Source organism: Pelodiscus sinensis, chromosome 10 (assembly GCF_049634645.1).
Source record: "Pelodiscus sinensis isolate JC-2024 chromosome 10, ASM4963464v1, whole genome shotgun sequence".
NCBI lineage: Eukaryota > Metazoa > Chordata > Testudines > Trionychidae > Pelodiscus > Pelodiscus sinensis.
The window spans coordinates 9,135,520-9,155,962 of NC_134720.1; the positions used below are offsets into that span (position 1 = coordinate 9,135,520).

General features: G+C 44.1%; 1 protein-coding gene across 5 annotated transcripts in view; it reads right to left on the reverse strand.

The window, feature by feature from the left end:
• Positions 1-20,443, reverse strand: part of LOC102447587 (glypican-5-like) — a 741,836-nt gene that overhangs the window by 473,748 nt on the left and 247,645 nt on the right. For 3 of the 5 annotated variants that reach the window (XM_075937487.1, XM_006125190.3, XM_075937484.1), the window contains exons 5-6: positions 5,904-5,963; positions 2,633-2,758 (exon numbers count right to left, since the gene is read on the reverse strand). The exons of 1 other annotated variant lie outside the window; for it this stretch is intronic. In XM_075937487.1, the coding sequence (XP_075793602.1) occupies positions 2,633-2,758; positions 5,904-5,963 (186 nt within the window). The remainder of the gene's footprint in view (positions 1-2,632; positions 2,759-5,903; positions 5,964-20,443) is intronic. One more of the 5 variants, XM_075937485.1, reaches the window with a different exon arrangement.

Consider the following 20,443-nt stretch of genomic DNA (forward strand, 5'->3'; position numbering starts at 1 on the left):
CCGTCAGAGCGGGTCAATGGTGACACTCAGACTTACCATTTAACTGTTAATGTTTTGCTCCGTAGCTCAGGGAGTACACAAAACAGAACTGGTTTTATGCTTTCAATCACCCCGGTCTCTGCAATAATCAGGTTATTTGCTCCCCCTGGCTTGAGAATTTTTTCATCTAATGTGAGGGCAAGTTTACACTCAGCCCCACATGGACTGGAAGGCGAAGAGGGAAGATGGCATACAAGAGCTCTCCTTTGTGCACACAGGCAGCAACTGGCCAAAGTATGGTCCTTCCACGCTCCTGATCTCAACAACTACACAGAACTACTGCTGCAGACAGTTCACAGTGGCTTTGTACTTCAAAACACACACACACTCACTGACCAGCAGCACTAGGAAAGCACAAGAAGGGACAGACACTGAGCTCTCTTCATGGGTGATGAAGTGGCTGCATTCCTAGGAAGTGCCAAAGACCACTGCTATTTCGGGCACAGTCACACTGCCTCCCCAGCACAGGTGCACAACAGAGCCTGTGAACCCCAATCAGCAATGTGAAGCACATGGATGAATTGCTTTTCTGACTGGCTTCAACAAGGTCTGCAGGGGCGCAGCAGTCTGACTAGGTGCAACATATGCAGGGGTGGGGCCTTCATCTGGACCATCATTAGCTGTAAAGTGTTCACACCCTCTATGTGGACTGCACAAAAGTCACCGACCCACCCTCCCCTAGAAACCAGTGCAATCTTCAGCAACTGTCACAATTATTGTATCTAGGAAATTAATATTGTTGTCTGCTAACAAGGCATCATGGGGGTTTTTACAGCACTACATGGGGCCATGGTGTTTAAGAGGCCAAAGCAGCACACACTTGGAAGGGGGAGGTTTGTACAAAAGAAGCCAAACTAAAGGAAATAGAGCATCCAACTGAAAGTTGCTTGCCATTCCATTCCTACCCTTCCAATCCATTAACCCCTAGGGCCGTGGTCCCCAACACGGTGCCCGCGGGCGCCATGGCGCCCGCGGGGGCATTCGTGTGCGCCCGCCACGTGCTCGGGGCTGGGCTGGCCCTGGGCACATGGCGCATGCACAGTGCCGGAGCCGGCTCCAGGCGCATGGTGAGCGCCGGCCCCGGGGGGGCAGCGGCCCCGGGTGCGCGGTGCTTGGGGGGGGAGGGGGCGCTGGCCCCGGCCCCGGGTGCTTGGAGGAGGGGAGGGCGCCGACCCCGGCCCCCGGCGCTTGGAGGAGGGGGGGGGGCGCCGGCCCCGGGCGCACGGAGCTTGGGGGGGAGGGGGCGCCGGCCCTGGGCGCGTGGCGCTTGGGGGGGGGGCGCGCGGCTATGAGGGGGCCCCGCCCCCGCCCCCTGGCGCCCGGTGGGCGAACGGCCACGCCCCCTGGCGCCCGGCAACCTCCACAGGTTGGGGACCACTGCCCTAGGGGAATGTCTACGCTGCCGTGAAATATCTGCTGTTGGCCCGTGTCAGCAGAATAAGGCTTGTTGGGCTGTTAAACTGCTGTGTAGACATATTGGCACTCTGGAGCCCTATGAAGAGAGAGGGTCCCAGAGCTCAGTCTCCATGCTGAGCCGGAATGCTTACACTGACATTTTATAGCTCAGCAACTCAAGCCCTGCAAGTCCAGAACTGCTGACCCAAGCCACTCCTGGGTGTTTTATTACAATGTAGACATATCTTGGAGGTCTAATCAACAAATGTGGTACAGGCAGAACCACTCTAGTATGGGACCCTCAGGACCTGACTGGTGCCAAACCAGAGAATTTGCCAATCCATGGGAGATCAATATTGTCTAGCAGCATTACCACACTTCCCCTGCTTACTGGGCTCTTCGAAGACATTTAGGGGTAAATTAGAGCAAAATACCACTGAGAGCCAGGACTCTATGGGACCGTGGGAAACAGCTATACCCATGATAACTGGACATCTGGCCAACTAAAATGATGCTGGATCATGGATGTTGCCAGACCACAGAGTGCCTGATTAGAGAGGTGCAGCCTGTACATGCTCTTTACCCTCACCTTTTTTTTATAAAACAAAGGAGCCTGCACACTAAGAATGAACTACATACCACAGATGCACCATTTCCCTCTTTCTTCTTACTTTTAAAACTCAAAGCAACTAACTTACCCTCATAAAAAAACTTTAGTGGTATGCAGGTTAAAACAATATCAAGAAAGTATGATCTGGTATTTCTGAACCTAGAATGTTACCGACTTACTGTTAAAAAGTATGACCATTATCCTCCCAGAAAGTATGATCTATGATGGGGTCGGCAAATTACTGTAGGACTTCCATTTGTGAAAGGTGGGTCCCCAAAATCATTGTTACTCAGTCTTCTTTGGATGTGTTTCAGTTCACTGCATAATTCGCTATCATTCAAAATGTATTTTTCATGGAGATTTTTATGACACTATTTATAAAACCCATAGGCTTTAATAAAGTGATCAGATACTTACGGTCCACAAAGGTCATCACACTGTTTATAGTATAAAAAGTGATACGACGTTTCAAGATAACACATAATTTCTAATACAACACTTTTTAAAGCACCAAGAAGAGCTGGAAAGCCTAATTTTATGTGCCCAAATATAGCTATTTTCAGCACAAAATTTGACTCTCACAATTACCTTTCCACAACATCCTCTCCATTCCAGCAAGTCGAGCTGTCACGCATCACCAAGTCCCCATCGCACAGCCTTTCTGCTACAGAGGCATAAAAGGTTCGGGATCGTTTCATGTAGTTGATGAACTCTCTACAAATTAGGAAGAGAAGAAATTAACAGTGGAACAATGAATTCCTCGGGTAAGTTAAATCTTTGGTTCAGGGTTCTGTAAGATTAAAAGGCTGCATTCCTTTCAAAAAGAAAAAAAATAGCAAAGATAATTTGCTCTCGTTTAAAACGTATTCCTGGTGGTGATGTATCCTCCACCCCTTTACCACTGTATTAACAGATGAATTTGGGTTTAAAAGTGTTGTATTAGTGTTAACAAAGAGCAGCAATGCATGACACAATGACTGAAAAAATCTTCATTTAAAGCTTTTGTATCAACAGATAATATATTAGCAGGAGGTTCTTCTGTTAAACTAGATGCTTTTTTGTCAGTAACTAGAAGTCAATATTTTCACCTCCACCTCAAGCTGGGGGAAATTAATTAAGTGTGTTGTCATTACTGATACTGGATGGGGAAGGCTACCCACAGCCAACCATGCAATGCTCCATTAGATGACTTGAGCATAGAATTTAAATGTAGAAAAGCCAACCTCCTGGTTGGTGAGGGGGTTAGCACCACCCCACCACTGCCATCCGTGTAAGGTTGATCTGACATAGGATGCTCCCTCTCATCAGGTCTGGCTCCCTGCCTGTAGTAACACCCTGTGCTTTATGTTTTGGAGGGAAAACCAAAACCCTGGGAAGTGCAAATAGCCTGTTGTCTGATGTTGCATGGAGAAAAAAATCCTTCCCAGGGGCACCAGCAGATATCCCAATACACGATTATACCTGTCTTACTGAGGTGCCCATCTAAAATAAACAGTGGCCACAGCTCTAGCTCAGGCACAAGAGTCCTTCTCTGTATTTAGAACACCAACGTAGTGAGATTATGGGGAGTATTTCTATGGCCTTAGGTACTTCAAACTGGTACCTTGGATGTCTATACCTTGGTGCTCTGAAGATACTGTTCTAGACACGATGCAAAGTCACGCACAAAGACTGAAACTAGAGCTCTGATGGTCTAATAGCTCTGTTGCTATTCCTGTTTTCCCTTGGAATCGACACCACACTACAGAATGGCCATGGCGCCAGAATAGTTCCATGGGGCAGGCTGTGCAGGGGACATTCCATGGGCGAGAGGTTTGGGGAAATAGCGAGGAGCATTGCAGAGGAATTGTCAGGATATTTGTTCCATTTGTTGCGAATGGGGCTGTTAGCAATACTCAAGTCTGGAGGATGTAGCCAACATAGCAGAGTCACTGGACACCCACTCCTGCCAAAGGGTTTGGGAGAGTGGATTCCTCTTCCTTTAACCCTTCTTAAACCTGGTTTTCATATGGTAAAAAAGATTTTACCATCAAATTTTAGCTACTATGTGGTAACTAACACTCAGTTAAATCCCAGTATGAATGCAGCTTTTTAATATGAGGCCATTGCACGGTCCTAAGGAAAGTGGGAACGGACCTCATTCATGTCATTTTAGAAGAACTATTCAGTCACTCAGGGTTCACAAGCATGTAATGAGCACCACCACCTCTCTCTTTCTTCCCTCTCCCAAATTTTCTCTTTGTGTGGTGCAGTAATTAATTACAGGCAGTCCCCGAGTTACGCGGATCCGACTTATGTCGGATCCGCAGTTACGAATGGGGCTTTTCTCACCCCGGAGGACTGGAGCGGCGGGATGCCCAGATGCACTGCAGTCCCGCCGCCCCCGTCCTCCGGGGCGAGAAAAGCTGCTCCCTGTCTCTCTGGTCTGCAGGGAGACCGGGAGCAAAGCCGCGGAGCACGCCCGCAGCGGGACAGCGGGACAGCCCGCTGTGGGCGTGCTCCAAGGCTTTGCTCCCCGTCTCCCTGGTCAGCAGACCAGGGACATGGAGCAAAGCCGTGGAGGACGCGGGCGGTCCCGCCACCCGCGTCTCCCTGGTCTGCGGGGGGGGGGGGGGGGGAGGTGCAGCTAGTGCCCCCCCTCCCCCCCAGCAGACCAGGCTTTTCTTGCCTACACCTGGGGTAGAGCAGCTGGGGCGCTGCCAGGTTGGTCCCACAGTACCGCTCCTCAGCGCTACTGTACCAACCCGGCAGCACCCCAGCTGCTCTGCCCCAGGCGTCCTGATTCAGCCGCTGCTGGTCAGTTTCAGCAGTGGCTGAATCAGGACGCCTGGGGCAGAGCAGCTGGGGTGCTGCTGGGTTGCTCCAGTAGCGCCGAGGAGCGGTGCTACTGGAGCAACCCAGCAGCACCCCAGCTGCTCTGCCCCAGGAGTCTCCAAGTCAGCAGCTGCTGAAACTGACCAGGGCTGACTACAGGAAGCCGGAGGCAGAGTTGCTCTGCCCCGGGCTTCCTGGAATCAGCCGCTGATCAGTTTCAGCAGCAGCTGACTTGGGGACACCTGGGTTTCTTAAGTTGAATCCGTATGTAAGTCAGAACTGGCGTCCAGATTCAGCCGCTGTTGAAACTGATCAGTTTCAGCAGCGGCTGACGCCAGTTCCGACTTACATACAGTTTCAACTTAAGAACAAACCTACAGTCCCGATCTTGTACGTAACCCGGGGACAGCCTGTATGTAGTGAACCTGTAGGATCGGATAGGATCACCATTGTTTGAAAGTTGCATAAAGGCCTAGCTTTAAGGCTGGTCACTCTACCAAGCATCAGGGGTATTTGTATTCATCTGAATCTGAAAGAACAATGAGAAGCCCTGTGGCACCTTATAGACTAACAGATATATTGGAGCATAAGCTTTCATGACGAAGTGGGTCTTTGCCCACGAAAGCTTATCCTCCAATATATCTGTTAGTCTATAAGGTGCCACAGGACTTCTTGTTGTTCTTGCAGTCTACCAAAGAGCACTGTTCTCTCAAAGTGCACTCTTCTAATAGTCTGCTGTTTGTTTTATCCTATTTTGCCAAAGTTGAAAAGTCCTTCATTGTACTTGAAAGGTTCAGGTTATACCGTACATACATAAATACAAAATTTTAAAGTAAGTATCTTTACAAGTGTAAAATTATATGTTGATTTTTACTATTTTCATTTCTTACAACATCAAACTCTTTACATTTTAATGGGAAATATGTATCTTCCAAATGTGGCCATAAACCATTATTGATTTCTAAAGTTTCTCTATTCAAGAGCCTTATAATTTGGATGAGCTACACAGAGACAACAAAATATGTCACCTTGTTTTCATTCTTACCGAGAGATTTTTTTCAAACTTCTGGATTTGTCATTCTTTGAAGCTTTCAGTGGCAGAGAACTGGAATATGCCGGGGAGAATAAGCATCAGTCAGAAGAGGTTGGGGGTGGGGGGAAAGCAGGATTTCAGGCAAATGAAGAAAAGAAATGAGAAACAAAGAAAAAAAGTAAAAATTATTTGAAAGAAAAGGTAATCAAGCACATGCATAGGATTATATCAGAAAACAAATGAGGAAAACTATCTTGAGATTTCCCAAACTATAGGCCCAATTAAAAATATGTCAATGCATTTCTAAAAACACCAGGCTGCTGGTTAAAGAAATTTCTCCTAAGATAGTTTCAAACAAAAAATACAACAATTACACATGTAGAAAATATTACAACATGCTAAAAAAATTCTGTGGACTTGAAATCTACCATATCCATATATGGAATGAATGAATATACAAAAGGAAAAAATGGCTTTACATGGGCACCACGCAGAAGGGAGTACAAGTGGAAAGTCTTTGTTTTTCAGGGTAATGAGCAATTTGTTGTATTTCTTAATGGTTGTGTGAGGACAGATATTTTGTGCTGTTCAGTTCTAGAACTCAACAGCTGATAGTGCTGCACGAGACATGTAGACAAATAGAAACGATATCTCACAGGGTCATGCCTCAGGAAACATCCCAAAGGGATCTTTCTAGCAGCCCCCCAGTTTCCACAAGATGATGGATCTTTTACCTGACTGGGCTAAAGCCCTTTCCATGCATACGTAGAAGTTTTGTGGTACTGCCACCCTGAGCTGTATACAAATATATGGCTTAAAGATGTCACATATGGTGAGGAGCCTGATTATGCTCTCACTTACCCTACAGTAAATGAGTAAATTTACTAGCTAGAGTGAGATTAGGCTCGGGATGTCTACTATACCCTCAATACCTATGCATATGGCAATGGCTTCAGTGGGAGCCACACATACACATAAAGGGCAACACAGACCCTTGTGCACCTTATATAACTTTACTGGAGAAAATATTTTCAACGGCACTGAGCAGCACAAAGCCAAAGTCAGATAGGATGGCAAAGGAAGACTGTTCTAAATTACTAAGGCTGCTAACAGCCCCAAGAAGCCATTATAACACCCATGGGGTGTCAATGTGCAGAAATGCCCTCTCTACCTTCTCATTCACCCACCACACTCCCTATATTGATCACAGGGAGGCAAGGTAGTAAAGGAGTGCTGCTGTGCCAGTCTCATGCTGTGCCACTAGTGGGTCCCCCCTGCTCCTAGAGGGTCAGCTAAACATAAAGCAACCATGATGATGTGGGGGAATGGGTAATGGGCTCTATGTGCTTGAGTCAGACTAGCAACACTTGGCTGAAATGTGTTAATCTTCTCCATAGCCATTTGATTTGCAGTTGGCATTAACAATGTGTTTTGTACTTTCTCTGTAGTGCTTGAATTTATCAAACATATGTACAGGTGGAAACATTTAATTCAAATAGAATAAATGGAACTGATTTCATACATTTCTTAAGACACTTAAAATCAGTTATTTTAATAAGAACAGAAAACCTAAGATATTAAGATTTCAATTGTTGCCTTCTCTAATCAGAGACCAAACATCATGTTTTATTTCTTTGCTAAGCAGAATATATGGTTATATGTATAGGTATATCTGTAGCCAATCTTTGTTTAATGGAGTGAAATATATTGAGTACAGTACAGATATTAAAGGAAGGTATCTTTGCCAAATGTTCTGCCAAGCCTCAAAAGTGTATTGTGCTGAAATCTGCAATAAAATCTCAATTTACTGACTGAGATATAGTCTATGTGCATTCCTACATCATGTAGCTTCTCTTTCCTGACATCTCTGCTGTACAGTACAGTAACACATTAAAAAATGACTACAACAGCCATGTTGCCAGTTTCAGTTAATCTCTGAAGAGTGTTGTGCAATTTAAAAGGTTATAAAATCTATAAATCTTCTTCATGCCATAGCATTATAAATACATTCAGAATTAGAAATTGACTAAGATCATGCAATATTGTACAAATGTCAGTTATCATGCATTGTACCAAAAGAGACAGACTTAGCAGAATTAAGAAAAAAAGTGCAGGAACTGAACTTAACTGAAGGTAAAGTAAAGAATCTATTTTAGGGAGACAACAAGTCTAGCAAAATACAAGCATGTTTTACCAGGAGAGTACATAAACATGAGCTTAGTTTTAAAGTGCATGAGTTGTCCCAGAGCTGAGCACGTGATTAAGGATTTAATACAGAAGTCCATCCCTATTCAACACAGGATTTAGGCACATGCTTAACCTGAAACACATCTTTAAATCCCATTGCACTCAAAGGGTATGTCTACACTACCCCGCTAGTTCGAACAAGCGGGGTAATGTAGGCATACCGCACTTGCAAATGAAGCCCGGGATTTGAATTTTCCGGGCTTCATTTGCATAAGCGGGGAGCCACCATTTTTAAAACCCCACTGGTTCGAACGCCATGCAGCGCGGCTACACGGGGCACGAAGTAGGTAGTTCGAACTAGGAAGCCTAGTTCGAACTAGGAGGGTAGTGTAGACATACCCAGAGGGATTTAAGCAGGTGCTTATAAGCTAGGTACTTCTTGGAAGTCCTGGGCTCAACAGGGATGAACTTAAGCATGTACTTGTCAGATCAGGGATAATGTCAGTTCTTTGAATTCGTTTACTGAGTGACATCGACTCTATCCTACAGTATACTGGCATCTCTCAGTAGATCAATGGCGCCATCGCCCTTTACAGAACATGGTGTATGTGCTGATGACTTCTTTGATGGCTCTGAGTCCGATGCATGACAGTCCAGTCCACAAGTAGGTCAAATCCATTCACTAGCAATGATCTGAATCCGAGCAGCAGATTCTTTCTTCCTCTCTCCCTGGTCATCACAAAGCTTGATCCAGTCCACCCTACAACACTGCATTCTACAAGATGACACCAGCAACCAGAGTACCATTCTGCATTCCTTTCCAATCATACACAGAGATTCTAAAGATACTACACGATCTTTGTGAGCAACCCAAAATCTGTGCAGAGGTCTGCTTCTCCTTCTTGTCCCTTTGAGAGCTTCAGAGTACAGTGCGCTCTATGGGATGCAGTAATATGGCATTCACTTGACATATCCAAGCTTCCCGAGTCCTTTCTTACTAATCAGTGTTCCCATTGAATGACATATCAGCATGTTTAACACTTTCACATTTGTCCCCCCTGTCTTTCTATGTTCATCAAATAATTTTATGTGAACATCTATATGAAAGCTGTTTAGTCCTATGGTATATTTGGCATCAGTTGTCCATGCTTCTGAGCCACATACAAGAGGGAATAAAACACATGTTTTGTAAACATAGATTTTTCACTTCAGTTTACAATTTGTTATTGTTCCAGGCTCTGTCTTGCAAAAGACCACAGTTCTTGGATGTTTTCCTGGTTCTACTAGTGAGTGCAGCTGGTGTCCATATTGCTGGTAACAGTAGAGCCGAGGTGGTAAAATTGGTCAGTAACATCCTGATGAATACTATCTAAGGTGTCACCTGTTTCTGAAGAGCCTTGGTGCATGATGCTTCAAGCTTATTGATAACCCAAAGATTTTTCATGAATCACAGAACATAGTAATAAGATGTTGAAGGGCATGAACACCACAAACAACAGGTCCCTCATGAGGATCTCCTTCAACTTCATCTTAGTTCTGAACCTTGCAATGTTAAACAAACCTCTGTCATGGTTAGTGCTAAGATGGACACCCTCTTGAATGTCACAGAATGTATGCGGAAGCAGGAAAGAGAAATATTAAACCATGTAGACCCTAGTATACTGCCCTGCTTCACTCCTTTATTGATGTTAAATGAATCAGACTTTTTGTTTTCTTACATTACAATTGTCTTCATTCCATAGTGTAAGGATTCCATTGCGTAAGTTTCTTCAGAACAAAGTAAAGCCCCAACTAACTAACCACATCAAAGGCTTTTGTTAAATCTATAAAAGTCATGGACTTCTCTCTGCACTTTTCCTACAGCTGTCTTACAGAGAACCATGTCTATTTTGTACCTTCCCAAAGCAGAAGCCATACAAGCTCTCACAATAGATTCTCTCAGCTAAAATTTTAAGTCTGGGTAAAAATATACGTCTTAAGATTTTTCCCATGATATTAAGAAGAAATATACCCCTGTGGTTATTACAATCATTCTGTTTCTTCTATTATGATAGAGTTAGATGAAAAGAGCAACCTTAGCATCTTGCAGAACAGTTTCTTCCTTCCAATAGTGCAGCAATGCCTTGTGCAATCGTTTCAGCAAGTCTTTATTTGCTCATTTATAGATTTTAGCAGGTAAATTCAGCTACTAAAGCTTTGTGGTTGGGAATCTTTTTGATGCTTTGTTCAAGTTCCTCTAGAGTAGGTTTGGCATCCTGCAAAGTCATAACTTCAAACCCGGGAAATTCAGCTAACACAGATTAGTCTACTATAGTACTTGAGTATACCATTCCATAGTGCTCAAACCATCTCAATCCAGTTGTTTCCCTTTATTATCTATGCTAGTGCCATCCAGATCTTTCAGTGAAGCTGTCTTCTTCATTATAGGCCTTTCTATTGTTGCATAAATTGCAAGGTTCATCCCCTGGAGGCCAGTCTAATTTGCCCACAGAAGAGAGTCACACTTTCAGGCTGGGTCCAACTCCATTTTATTGTTTGCAAGCAATGGTCAGCCAAGGAGCTATTGCTCAAAGCAAAGCTGACCCTGGGCTTTGGCTAAGCATCCTTTTTTATACTTTCTTTAACTTTCTTATCCAACTTGGCACGTCTTGATTTGTTACCTTAGCTTCGTGTTGCAGCGTTATTGGTTAGCATATTTCAACTCTATTCCACTCAGTAACAACCACCAGTACAGCTTACTTAAGCAATAGCAATTAGCAAATTTTCCTAACTCAAGTAATACGTATAATCCAGTCCTTGAGAAATGGGTCTAAACAGCTAGTTCCCCTTTTTACTACAGCTTCTAAAACATGCGCAATTAGATATGTGCTGTTTCAAGCTTAAGTAATGGAAGGGGGAAGAAGCACACATAGTTTTTACTATATTTTACTACAATTCCCTCCTCAAGATGCTTTCTTCGAATTATACTTAATCTGTTTCAGCCATTGCTAGATTCTGGTAATGTACATTTCACGTTTTACAACTGACTGCACAGTCCGCTGTACAAGAGCTATAAGACATGGTGCTAGACAAGGCAATAAGCATAACATTATCATAACAAAACAGAACTAAACAGGAATGTGTACCAACATAGCACAATAAGATTCGTGTTCATGTTCTTCTTACTAATTTTCAGTTTTAGTCTCTTTGTAGTCAGAAATCTTTGGGCTTTGGCGGTGTCCTAGAAGCTGAGTTTTCCTCTTTTTCTTTGCATGCAGGGGAGAGGTTACTAGCACATCACCCTGTAATATTTTATTTTGGTTCTTCTGGTATCCAACAGGTGGGAAAGCAGGACCAGAAGAGAGAGGCTTATCAGCAGTCGGGGTAGGATCATTTTGAGATGGAAGGATCTTTTTGCAGTGAGAAGCCTTGGCCAACAGTCAGTTCTTGGTACTTCACAGCGGTGTTGGTGGTTAGCAAAACTTGGTAAAGGTCTTTCTAGAGTGGTCTTTCGCTGATGGACATAAGAGTATTCTCTGAGCCAAAAGCCAGCTAGCTCTTTTAGAACCAAGGTTATTTCCTAGGAATGAAGCAAACCGTAAAAACAATCCCGCGCGGTTGTTTGACACCGGCCTTATCAAAGTGAGGCCTTTTTGGCATGTGGTTGCCAGGGGAACCAGGGTCACAGTAACTGCTGTAGCATATGCTTCTCAGGCTGACTTAATGATTTGAGTTTGTCAGTCCTCAGCAAGATACCATGGACTGCCTCAGCTTACTCCTATAGTTCTTTTCTCTTGACTTTGGGGTTCTTCTTAATCTACTAGGTTAAATACAACAATTTAAGGGGTTTTAATTTACTCTGGAAGTGCCGGTACAGCACTAACATTATTATAAATGTTAAAATCAAAACTCCTCACATAATTTGGCAAACATTATTCAAATCCATTCCCAAGATATTTCGTCGCCTTACTGGCGCTGCCCATGATTATAGGTTTGACCTCTACTGCCTGGTTGAGTGCTGCAGAGATAGGTGTTTGGCATGGTCCACGGTGTTTCCCCATCTGTGCGTACCTCAGACAGCCAGCCCCGATATATCTTTGGGCATTGGCCACCAACTTCTTGATCTTTGCCTGCAGGGCCAGTAAACCCTCCTCTGGTACTTACTTCCGCCGTGCCACTCAGCATCTCATGTGAGGTTATCTCCACTACCGAAGTGCGATAGAGCCACATTCTATTGACGGTCAGGCCGCTTGATGAGGGACTGTTATGCACACAGACGGATATATAGAGGGGCAGGATGGAGTGATCAGTCTGGGTAGTCAAACACCAGTAGGTACCGTTCATTTGGACCAGCTCGATGTTCATTTGTTTCTCTGAGACAACCACATCAAACCTAGGCAGATTCGTCATGATGTTAAATGGGCAGATACATAAAATTTCCTTATCAAAGTGGGTGCAACAATCCCTGGGTATAGGGAGGCTCCCACACCTTCAGAATAAACAATGCTTCTTATTTATGTATATGCCCCTGCTTTGGTACAGGCAGGGAGGTTACTATTCTGATCTGATCTGAGTGAGGAATCCCCAGAGAGGCCAAAAACGAATGGTTGTACTATGCCCTGTCCAGGTGGGCCTTTGGGTCCTCATGGATTCTTTCTTTCCCCACTCCCATGGGTAGGCACAGGGGAGATAATCTCCAGTCCAAACATCAGGTTAGGTCTAGTGAAGTAGACACAGAGCTGGACAGATCCTTCAAACTATTTAGGATCAATTGATTAGCTTGGCTGGTGTGTAGGCCTTCACGGGCACTGGATATTACTGCATTTACAAGCCTGGATTCTTATACAATTTCTGGGCTATGACATAAGTGTTGCTGACAGAGTTTCCAGGCTCAAACCAATCTGCGATGGTATCTGCTAAGCCTTGTCATTGCCTACTCAGGCATTTGCCAATTTGATTAGCCAGTTCTAGCACACAGCTGGTCTGTACCAGTGTGGAACATCATCAAGGTAAAGATCAGTGACAGTTGTCCTGGTTCTGGGACAGGGGCCTGTTCAGGGCATGATGCACAGTTGGGAGGTTCTATTTTGTCCTTAAAGTCCTGGTTGATGATATCCAAATGAGGGCAAGTTAGCAATGGCCATTCATTAAAGCAAAACCAAACCAGTCTGGTGGGAAGGGGCTAGTACCCATCTCCCATCCTTCTGTTCACGTGATGCACTCTTTGCTTCTTTCCAGTTCTTTTTGTTCACCTGTGGAGACATTGTTAACATTCTCCCAGCCTAAACAATTTTCTATACACATCATTTGCAATACGTATTACAATTACGACATACAAGACAAACTTGGACAGAACACAAACTTATTATGTCATGACACAGAACCATGGTTTTTTTGTTGTTGTTGTTTTTCTTCAACTGGCACCAGCACTTTCTGATGATCTGAAAGACAAGAAAACATTTCTCCCCCATCGGGGTGGCCTATTATAACTTAAAATACTGCCTAAGATCTGTTAGGGGAACCGGTTACAGCTAGTTCCTTACCACTTTCATGTGCGAGTGAGCTGCAACTTTCTGAGAACAAGAGCGCTTCATCGGTACTCGTGACCTTCCACTCCCTTGAATTACCTTAGAGTTGCTAGCCCTCCCCAACAGTGGCATGGCTCAGTTTCCCTCTTGTATTGCAGACCGGACTTTTTTTTTTATCTTATGATCTGTCTTGATCCTGCTAAATGACTTTTCTTAATTACACAGATTGTCTAGCATTAATTTGGTAAGGAGAGTGGGCTTTCCAATTAGCCCCCACACCTCCTAATTCTTTTCAGTATAAGATTTTCATAACATCCAGGCTGCAGCAGTTGATTTATGCTGCTGACTCTGGGGTGGATCACTTACTCATGCTCTGTAAGGAGATTTATGTGTCTCCTTGTTAGGGCAGATTTAGCTTTTAGTGATTACATCTTTACATCCAATGTCTACCGGTTGACATTAGGGTGGCTTTTAAGTTACCTTCCCCCACGCCCTCGAACTAATTATAACGGCGTGTGAGGGAAAGTTTTTAACTTTTTTTTTTTTTTTCTGGACGGCCCCTACTCATGTGTTGTGAAACATCCTTGGGTTGCCTGCGATTCCAGCCGGAGAGGCTGTCGTTATCTATTTGCTAAGAAGGGCTTGAGAATTTCCTGAAGTTGCTTGGATTCGATCCTTGCTCAAAGCTCGCACTCTCTTTTTAATCTCATAGCCTAAGAAGGTGACCTTTGGCTGGGGCTTTTTCTTGTGAGACTTTATATCTCCCTTTTTCCTAGGGCATCCAACAGGGACTCCATTGCCCTTTTCTAGTTTTCTAAGTCTTTCTGCAATGTGATCTCAAAGACATGGGGGAGCTGATACAAAACCCTGGGGCAACACAGTCCACAACAACTGAGTTTTGTCATGGGTATGTGGGTCCTCCCACTCAAAGGCAAATAGTTTCTAACTGTCTTTATGCAAAAGGATAGAGAAGAAAGCATCTTTTAAATCTAACACTGAGAACACCTTTGCATCTGCCAGAACTTGTGTTACAATGGTGTGTGGATTTGGGACCATAGGTGATCCACAAGAACCTTCTTATTTACAGCCTTCAGGTCCCGCACTAATCTATACGAGGTGCCATCTGCTTTGCGTACTCCTAAAACCGGGGTGTTAAAAGGGGAAGAACCCTGTTTCACCGGCAGCTGCACTACAATCCGACCACCACGGAAGAAAATTTCAGCCTGCAGCTTAGTTAGCATATCTCGCCCTAGTTAGGCAACTGGGCATGCAGATGAAACTACAAAGGCATGCTCCAGCATATTATCTCTAATCTTCGTGAGGAGGGGCTTACATACAGGTAGCTTGCTTCGCCTTCTTCCTTCCCCTCCTCATGTTGCTCCACCATGGGAGTTTTTCTACGCCTGCCTTGAGTCAGATCAACTTCACTACTAGAATCATTTAAAACCTTGGGGCACGCTCTCTTGCCTCCCGTGGCCTTAGTTTTTGCTATCATAACTCTACAAGCTCCTATACTACACTTCAGCAGCCACGCAGGTCGCCTCTGCATGTGATTCAACCAACAATTAATATTTGGGAACTAATCTCAGTGCCTATCTCGAGTAACAATACTATGCACAGAGGCAACTAGATTTACATTAAAAGACTCTGTATCTAGCCAGCCTATCCCAAAGGTTGGCCACTCTAGCTGACAGAACTTGATTAAATAATCCTTTGTCATTTTAATCCCAAAATCACCCTTAAATTTACTGAAATTGCGCAACATGCATCCCAATGGGGTTACGGAGTTTTCTACCCGGGAGCGACCTGGACTCATGTCTATATATTTATTACACACACACACACACACACACACACACACACACACACACACACACACAGTCAACACGCTTTTACCACGGCTCCGTATGTCGATAGAATGACACCACACCAGCTTTTAGCGTCCGAACTCAGAGAGGGTCCAGCGCTTGGCTGCCTCACTAGAGACACCGGTGTGCCCTTGTGGAACCGTGACACTTAAGACAGGTCTATCAGACAGCAACAAATATAGACAAACAGGGGGCTTGGAGACTCACTGGGTCACGAGGTTCGGCTGACCCCCCTTGCAATCAAGAAATCCTGGTCCTCGGGTTTCCCCTTGCAGGATTCTTGGGGCGGCTGGAGTCAGCTTAAGTCTCAGACCTGGTCAGCGACAGTCATTCTTACACACAAACTTTTAGTTTAACAATTTAGGTTTCTAACAAATCATTAATATCAAGAACAGAAGTACTCCTACTAAAACCAAAAGCAATCCCCTGGGGTTTTTCTAACTCCTCATAATTTCCCCACGCAACCCACTGGTTCGTGGTGTTCCTTCTGGGGCTTACAGAGGTTTTTACCATTTGGGTGCGACCCAATTCCACAATATTGTGTTCTTTCCAATGTTCAGACCTATGTGCTGAACGCAACGCCCCCGGGGGACAAACAAATACTCAGACCTCTGTGCTGAGTGCAAACTTACAGATCAATATCTACAAGAACACAGGAATAGGTATACTCACTCCGTCTATACCCCGGCGCCTTCCTCTTTTCTTCGGACCTGACAGCCTCGTGTGACTCATTCAATAGAGACTCCTTTAACTTTCCGGATGTCCCGACTCACGCTTTCGGTGCCGTGACGGACTCAAACAGTCCGGTGCGCACTTCACGGTCACCTACGGCGAATCTTGTCGTCCGACTCCGGAGTAGTCCAAGGGGAGTCCCATCTGGGTCGCCAATTTGTTGCATAAATTGCAAGGTTCATCCCCTGGAGGCCAGTCTAATTTGCCCACAGAAGAGAGTCACACTTTCAGGCTGGGTCCAACTCCATTTTATTGTTTGCAAGCAATGGTCAGCCAAGGAGCTATTGCTCAAAGCAAAGCTGACCCTGGGCTTTGGCTAAGCATCCTTTTTTATACTTTCTTTAACTTTCTTATCCAACTTGGCACGTCTTGATTTGTTACCTTAGCTTCGTGTTGCAGCGTTATTGGTTAGCATATTTCAACTCTATTCCACTCAGTAACAACCACCAGTACAGCTTACTTAAGCAATAGCAATTAGCAAATTTTCCTAACTCAAGTAATACGTATAATCCAGTCCTTGAGAAATGGGTCTAAACAGCTAGTTCCCCTTTTTACTACAGCTTCTAAAACATGCGCAATTAGATATGTGCTGTTTCAAGCTTAAGTAATGGAAGGGGGAAGAAGCACACATAGTTTTTACTATATTTTACTACACTATTGTCCTCATATAGCCACCTATTCTCACGTTCATTGGCTGCTTGTTGGATGCTGTAGCAGTGATCCAACCAAAATACTTAAACACATTCCCGGAATTATTTAAACAATCTTATGAGTCTCTCTTAATTTGCTGAGCGAATCAGTAGTGGGAGTAGACTTGTAGGTAATCAAGGCAGATCTTTTCCTCTCAATGAGGGGCAGGAGGATTGCCAAACGGTCTACAAGCTAGTCAGCTTCTTTTTTTTTTATACTCTTCCCAGTGCTCTTGAGCGCCACATTGTACATACTTGTCTTCAGGAATTTCCATGCATCTGAAGAAGATTCAGTAGAAACTCTATTGCAAAACCTCTCTTTGGAACACTCAAACACATAGCAATATAACTTACTATTTTCACCTTGACTTAGTTTAAGAGGTGTGACCCCTATTAAAAGGTGCTGTTTAGCCAGAGGTATATATACTGTGAGGTAAGGTAGTAGCTTGTGTAGTGCTCCTCTCCACCTGGTTACCTTCTTTAAAGCCAATCTGCCTACAGGTTTTGGTGGACAGATCTGGGTTCTTCTGGATCCCACCACCCACTCAGCAGGGTGTATCTTCTTTATTTTTTCCTATGAATTTATTTGGCAGTGCTTCCACCCCCCTCACTCCTTCCTGGCAGGGTCACCAGGACAGCTTGGAAGGAAAATTCTAACCACAGGGTAATCCCCATGTACTTGCCAGATAGTTGGAGACTTCAAAAAATAACACAAACACATACAATATATTCAACACAATAATTAAATTAAACAGGAGACAATTATAACATAACAGTGTAAAACACTAATTTTAGGTTCACTGGTGCCCACGCTGCTAATACCTGTGACTTTCCCCAGTCACGTGACTTGATGTGCCAAATGTAAGTGTCCCGTTGGTACGCGTACTTTGTTGGGGCCCTTGATGACTTGTGACCACAAAATTCTTCTCTGCAGTGGTTTAGCACCGAGGCTGACTGGGTCCAGTACAGCCCAAAGGACTCACAAGCGGGAGAAGGTGGTAAATCCCTCTACAGGTTTAATATGCAGCAGGATATAAAATCCCCAAACCCTTACTTCCTGGTTTGAGGACACAGTTCAGGGAGTAGGGGGTCCCCAAAAACAAATTCCCTGACTAACTAAAAGATGGTGCACTCACAAACTCTATGAATGATCCTCCGGCTCAGAGATGACTCTGGACTCCACAGACACTGCAGAGGGGCTGATCTCTGCTAGCAGGCATTCTATTCAGGCAGGAATCAGGCTGCTTCGGTCCCAGAATTTCCCCTCACCACAAAGGGGTGCAGGGCTCAAGGTGCAGATTACGCAACTGTACTAAAATCCAAACTGTAATCTCCTAGCCCAGCACCCAGACACACACACAACAGGCTGCAGTCCTGAATTAGCAGACAGAGCAGAGCTGACCACGTGGTGACTGGTCTCACCTAAGGAGCTGGAGGGCTAACTCAACCTGGCTGGGGAAGTTTCCCAGCAAACACTACAAACTGGGAATCATCAGTAGAGAAGGAAAACCCTGCTGAGGGATCTTGGTAGAGGAAGGGCCGGGTTAAGGAAGTGCGGGGCCCAATTCGAACCACTTTGACGGGGCTCCCCCACTCCACCCGCAACCAGGATTTTTTGTTGAGCAAAAAAAAAAACCACGCACCCACACAACAAACCACAACCACAAACAAATATCACATCAGAAGTAGATCTGATCAAAATGTAGTTGAACATTTTCACAAAAAAATGCCATCCTTTATTATGCAAAATTTTACACAAAATTAAATCAGTTGCCTTAAGTGTAGGTCAAATATTTTCAATTGCAAACTATCCAATTTTTTCAATAAAGTTAAAAGTTTGATTTTTAAAAAGTTACCAAAAGGCGATGCAGTTTTCTGTTACATTGATTTACTTTTTATATAGCAAAAATTGAGTCTTTGTTAAGAAAGTGTCAGTTCTGTGGTCAAATTCCAGGCCTTAGTGATTTCAGCACCAATGACTTCACTAGGTAATATGGTACCTCACCACCATTGCCTCCTTTGCACTGCTCTTCAATGCATATTGCCTGCATGTTGAGTCCAAGATCAGTCTAGACAAGATTTTATCAATGATTTTTGCTCAAGCGATCACTGACACAAGACAAGGACTCTCAATTGATTCTAGTCAGCTCTGCCTTTAAACACTGGGGCTACGTCTACACTGGCCCCTTCTCCGGAAGGGGCATGCTAATTTCTAACTTTGGAATAGGGAAATCGCGGGGGATTTAAATATCCCCTGCGGGATTTAAATAAACATGGCCGCCGCTTTTTTCCGGCTTGGGGAAAAGCTGGAAAAGAGCGTCCAGACCGGCGCAACCAGACTGGCGCGATCCTCCGGAATAAAGCCCTTTTCCGGAGGATCTCTTATTCCTACTTGAAAGTTAAAAGCCCTTTTCTGGAGGATTGCACCAGTCTGGATGCTCTTTTCCGGCTTTTCCCCAAGCCAGAAAAAAAGCGGCGGCCATGTTTATTTAAATCCCGCCGGGGATATTTAAATCCCCCGTGGATTTCCCTATTCCAAAGTTAGAAATTAGCATGGCTCTTCCGGAGAAGGGGCCAGTGTAGACGTAGCCTGGATGTAAAGTGTCAGATATAATTGAGGACTCCCAAATAGACTCTACGCCACCAGAAATAAAGCATGTTTCCATCTTTTGTGACTTTCAGTTAGATGTGACTCACTATCCTCTGGCTTAGTGTTCAAGTTATGATAGACCCTAAGCCAGGTCATATTGAGTTCAAGTCTTTTAATCATACAATATGGATAACAACATTTCATTCTCCCAGCTCCAAGTCTGAAGTGAATTTCAACCCAAAAGAGCCAAAATTGATCACCTTGACACAGCAAGTGTGTCTACTGATCTCTGTGGCAAAGTAAGTTATCTATATAAATAAGGTCTGCTCCTGAAGCCTTTTCCTATAGTTAATTAACAGATGGCAGTAGATGGCTCATTCAGACCACTGGCTGATAATAGTTAGTCACCCTGACCAATCATTAATCATAGTCATGGACTCACCCTACTCTCCATTGTCTCTATGATTCTCTGATGACCTGTGACAAAAAAGGAGGGTGGAAAGGGAAACTGAAGGAAGAGACCTCTCTAAATTCACCAATCAAAGAGCAGTATTGCCAAACCAAAAATCACAAGGAACGCCTACACAAAGTTATGAGAATGGTCTACAAATCATAAAATATTTTAAAAATAAAACATGTTGGATTTTATTGGCCTTTTGTTTGAGTATTTAGGGTTCATGTTTTAAAGCTTTCCTCCTTAGCTGTAAGGTCCAGAATTATAGAGAACTTTTTTAAAATAAAAACTGAGATTCCTACATAATCAACTGACTCCAGGCCTTCAGAAAAACACCAAATGTTTTGTGACTCATGGTAAAACAATGGAGGAATTCTTATGAGCCCATGCTTTGCCCACAGTATAAATAAAAAAACAACAACAACAATATCGTCTCCACTAAACATCCTAATGAGATGCTGCAAATGGTGAACTGAATTCAACAGCTCCTGATATGAACATGTATCAACCTAGTTTTTCATATTT